The sequence below is a fragment of the Danio rerio genome, chromosome 18 (assembly GCF_049306965.1).
Source record: "Danio rerio strain Tuebingen ecotype United States chromosome 18, GRCz12tu, whole genome shotgun sequence".
Classification (NCBI taxonomy): domain Eukaryota; kingdom Metazoa; phylum Chordata; class Actinopteri; order Cypriniformes; family Danionidae; genus Danio; species Danio rerio.
In genome coordinates this window covers 32,710,604-32,715,000 of record NC_133193.1, presented here as the reverse complement: position 1 = coordinate 32,715,000, position 4,397 = coordinate 32,710,604, and the positions used below count along the sequence as shown (strand labels likewise).

At 36.0% G+C, this 4,397-nt stretch overlaps 1 protein-coding gene and 1 long non-coding RNA gene across 3 annotated transcripts in view; one reads left to right on the top strand and one right to left on the bottom strand.

The window, feature by feature from the left end:
• The window catches only part of LOC141378851 (uncharacterized), a 63,341-nt gene extending 62,280 nt beyond the window's left edge, over positions 1-1,061 (top strand). Inside the window, exon 3 of the long non-coding RNA XR_012394368.1 lies at positions 932-1,061. This is a non-coding gene — a long non-coding RNA (uncharacterized lncRNA). The remainder of the gene's footprint in view (positions 1-931) is intronic.
• Positions 1-3,594, bottom strand: part of tcf25 (TCF25 ribosome quality control complex subunit) — a 90,174-nt gene extending 86,580 nt beyond the window's left edge. The window contains exon 1 of one of the 2 annotated variants that reach the window (XM_005159180.5): positions 3,351-3,594. In XM_005159180.5, the coding sequence (XP_005159237.1) occupies positions 3,351-3,515 (165 nt within the window). In that variant the 5' untranslated portion in view covers positions 3,516-3,594. 2 annotated transcript variants of the gene reach the window in all.
• Between the last annotated feature and the right edge of the window lie 803 nt (positions 3,595-4,397).

The window sequence follows — 4,397 nt, the reverse complement described above, 5'->3', positions numbered from 1 at the left end:
AAGACACCTATATTTTACTAAAAAGTGTAAATTGGTTGTTTTTGCGTTATTTCAAGCAAATTCGTACTTCCTGTTTGAAACGAATTTTTGAAGCTGCGTCACGGTCATGACATAATAGCCTGTATTCCAGCCTGCAGACTGGGTGTCTGCCAGAGTGAGTCTTATTACGTCTTACAGTGTGATGCATTAATGCATGAGTAAGGCTTGGTTCAAACCAATCAGCGCGCTCTATTGTGCAACTTCATTAATATTCATTACTGTGTTTACACGACATAGACGCCACGTTGTGTTGGCAAAACAAGCGTGAAGTGTTGCTTTTATAGTTTGCTGCCGTTAAGTTTTGTTTTCTTTTTCACTCTGTGAGAGCTCAGACTCACATGTGGATGCGACGCTCGACAACAATAACTTACGTGTCTAAGGAGGATTATTGTTTACCTGAGAGCTGTTCTCATCTGCAAACGCTGAGATCTGGAATCGCTTGTAGTATTCTCTTCATAAAGACGCGGCAATAGTTGCTGGTGATTGTCCAGTCTCTACAGATTTGGTAAGTGAGCGACTAGTGCTCTTTGTTTATTCAGTTTGTTCGTATCAAACTAAGGTAACTATTGCACCGTAACATGTTACGACCACAACCAAACTTTAACCTTGTGTAGGGTTTTTAACCGCATTTTGTGACCAGAATAACACACGCGGCTTTTTGACGCTACCTGCCGTGTGCATCTAAGTTTTCGGAAAATGCTGAGGTTTTTTTTTTCTCTCATTCGCCGTGAGATATCAAACATTGCATGAAAAATTAGAGCAGATCCTCGAATCAAATATCTCGTTTGTCGCGAGGGGCATGAACGAATTCCCTGAATGAAAGAGCCAAACTGCAGTTAAAGTCCACCATTTAATAATTTGGCAAATAATTCCACTACAGATGTCCATGTAGGTTAAACACCATCTCTTTCTCCTGTGTGTAAGTATTTTGACTGAAACTTGCGCGTGCCCAAATAGACACTCCCACACCCTCCCACTTTAGTTCCTCCGACACTCCCCCCTAAACAGAGCTGGACACGCCCACTTTTCTGACTTTTTCCAAAGTAGAGGTGTGAAAACACCCTGCTGAAACGAGGGGGTTTCATGGCCCTTTAAGGCACTGTTGATGGCTTTCTTAAAAGAGCGCTGATTTACTGAGAACAAACACAGATGAGCCGAGCGATCTGTTCAATGACTCGATCTTGATCTTCACGGCTGCTTCGCGCTCCAGTCTCTGTGTATCTGTGTTTGCACTGGGTGAAGACCAGTAAACTTAGTGCAAACACAAATACACGGAGACTGGAGTACGAAGCGGCCCTTTAACGTTAGCCAGTTTTAAAAGACAACACTATTACAGACAACATGAGGGTGTGCTATAGAGGGCTGCAGTGTTTTATCGCTCACCGTGTTACATAGGCTGAAGCAGGAAAGCGTCCACACGGTGTTTAACTGATGCCATGAATTGAAGCCTAGCAGGAAACTTGAGCATATTACTCTTACAGAGATTGTAATGTTGTTTGATGCCTAATTTGCTTTTAATTATTTAAATTAAACTTACTCAATAATATTAAAGTGATGGTTACCCCATTTCTGCATTTTAAAATCGCGACAACAGCTAGAGTTTTGTAGTCCACAGCATGTTGCTGCAATGTTTACAGTGTTAGTCATATACTTCCGAGTTTCTTCCCACCGCATCCTCACTTTGGTTCTTTAAAATGTCGGCCACGTGAAATAAGCGTATAAATGCTTATGTTGATGCTTTAAGTTTTTAAAGGTACAGTTCTGACTGTATGTATTAAAGGACAAAATTGTATTACAAACAATATTTATATATTTTCATTCAATTTTCTTGTGCTGTGAAGTAAAATATAAAATTGTGTATATAAAGCGTAGTCAACACACCATGGTGCACTGAGATATCAAATTAAACTGAATCGATGGCATGATAATCGTAACTGAACTTTGAGACCAGTGTATGTTCACACCTCTACAAAATAGACACGTCAATTGTTTTTTTTTTAAATAATAATTTAACATTAATCTGGCCAGTTAACGGTTAATATTCAGCTTACAAACAGTGGTTGTGGGTTGGCAAAATTAGCTGAAATAAGCATACCTAACAAGAACAATTGTGTTGCCAAGTAAAATATCAAAATGTTTATGGAAAGCATCTCCAATGCACTGAGATTACATGATACCGAACAAATTACATGATAATCGTAAATGAAGTAAACCATGAGACCAGTATAGACCAATTATCAACCTACGTCACGCATGACGTCACACGGGTCCCCGGTTGCAAAAATAGACAGGCTGCAATAGTAAACATGTCGTGTTGTGCCAAATTTGAATAGAAAACTTAACTTTTACCATACACCACACTGCTTTAATGCCAACTGCAGAAGTTTGGCTAGAAGAGAGCTGAATGAAGTGACGACCTTATTAGAAATGCTGGACTCTGCTACGCTGAATCATACAAATTACTCATTTTTGATTGCAGAAATGATTTCAGCAAAAACAGTTACATATGGTAAATTAAACTGCGGACACTAAATGCAAAGAATGAAACGTGAAAGTGTAAGTTATTAAGGTAAACTCAGTTTTATATTTACACATTCATTTAGTGACAAGTTGTGACACACTCCCTATATTGTTTACCATGGCATTTTGAATATTCGGTCTGAAATAACCTGCAAGTAGAACTTGAAAACAACAATAACACTGTTTATATGACTGTGAACACTTTGATAGTCATTGTCTGCTAATATGATTTCACTCTTTAGGGCATAGCATCCTGAATGTTTACAATCATGGCAATTGGTCTATAAGTTCACATCCCTAGACTGAACAGTAGAACCAGCTCATTTGCATTTGAAGGCACAGGTTACAAATACAGCTATAATTTCCTTGTACCCTAAATTTATACTTAAATTTACTCAAAGACACAATCTGGAGACACCAAAGACTTATCTTACATCTTGTAAAAAGGGTAAAATAGGAGAAATTTAAAGATATTTTTTATTTTTTTAACCATTATTATTATATTATACATAATACATTATTATTATTATTATTATTATTATTATTATTAGTGCATACTTAAAATGTTAATAATAATGGGAAGTATTATTTAATTTAACTTTTTTATGTTGCATCGCAAGAATTTTTCAGAATTATTACTTGTTTGTTATTATTATTTCTTTTTCTATTAAGGTGAAACAACCAAAAGAATTTTGCACCAGCCATAATCAATTCAGTATTACCATTTTCAAGTAATGCCATTTGATCATGTCACTCACTGCATTGTGATAATATAATATGCATAGTGTTACCAGTTCAAATAAGCTGCTGAAGTTCCTCGGTTTACGGGTTGTTTGTTCGGCAATCTTCATCTGCTCTTCTTCATCTTTGTCATCTTCCTTAATAAGCTCGTGCTCTTGTAACACGGCCTGAGCGCGTTGTTCGCCCTTCAGCCTACGTAGAGCGCGACTCGACATGTTGGACGTCAGCACAACTTATCAATAACCACGAATCTAGCCCATAGGAACTAGCGCACTCGTTTCACAAACTTGCACTGAAACAAACAGGCTTACTAGTCCTCTACCCCTTCCTGGTCTTCTTCTTCGTTTAGCTTAAAGGCGAGTTGTAAGGTAACACTCAATAGGGCGCTGCCACCTACTGCGATGGAGTATGAAGATATGACATCAACCCAGAATATCTTTCTATAAATAGTACAATGAAAAAATAAGACAATTAGTTTTTTTTTCATTACAAGTTTCACAGGAGTAGTCCATCTTTATTTTAAAAATGTTCCAATATATGTTTCACAGGATAAATTCTTTCTTTGTAATAAAGAAAATGATGTTTATAACATTGCTTAGAATTTATCAACTAATGTTTAAGCCTTACACAACATTAAGTCTGCAAGTACTAATGACCAAAAAAAAAAAATATATGTATCAAGCTGTAGGATAAAACATCATTTACTAAATTTTTTATGCATTTATTTGGATTGCTGTCTTTTAAAATATTCAAATTTGCTATGAATATTGTCTTAGTTATATTATTCAAATTAGTTTTTTGCTGCAATCGTTTATAAGAAGAGATTTAATACATTTTGAGGTAGCCTAAAATTCATTATAATTGCATAATCTCTGGGCATAATTGCAATTTTAATTTTGTCAAAAATTTGTGTATGATAACATTACTATTGATCAACTGACTGACCAAAAGTATATGGTTTTAAAACCAGTTATATAAAATGTTTCTGTTATTCCAAATGTAATACATTAGAGTGGAAATATGCTTGGGCCAACGTCCACTTAATGAGAGCTTGTTGATGAAATCTTGCCAATTGAATCTCAATATTAACTTTAAAT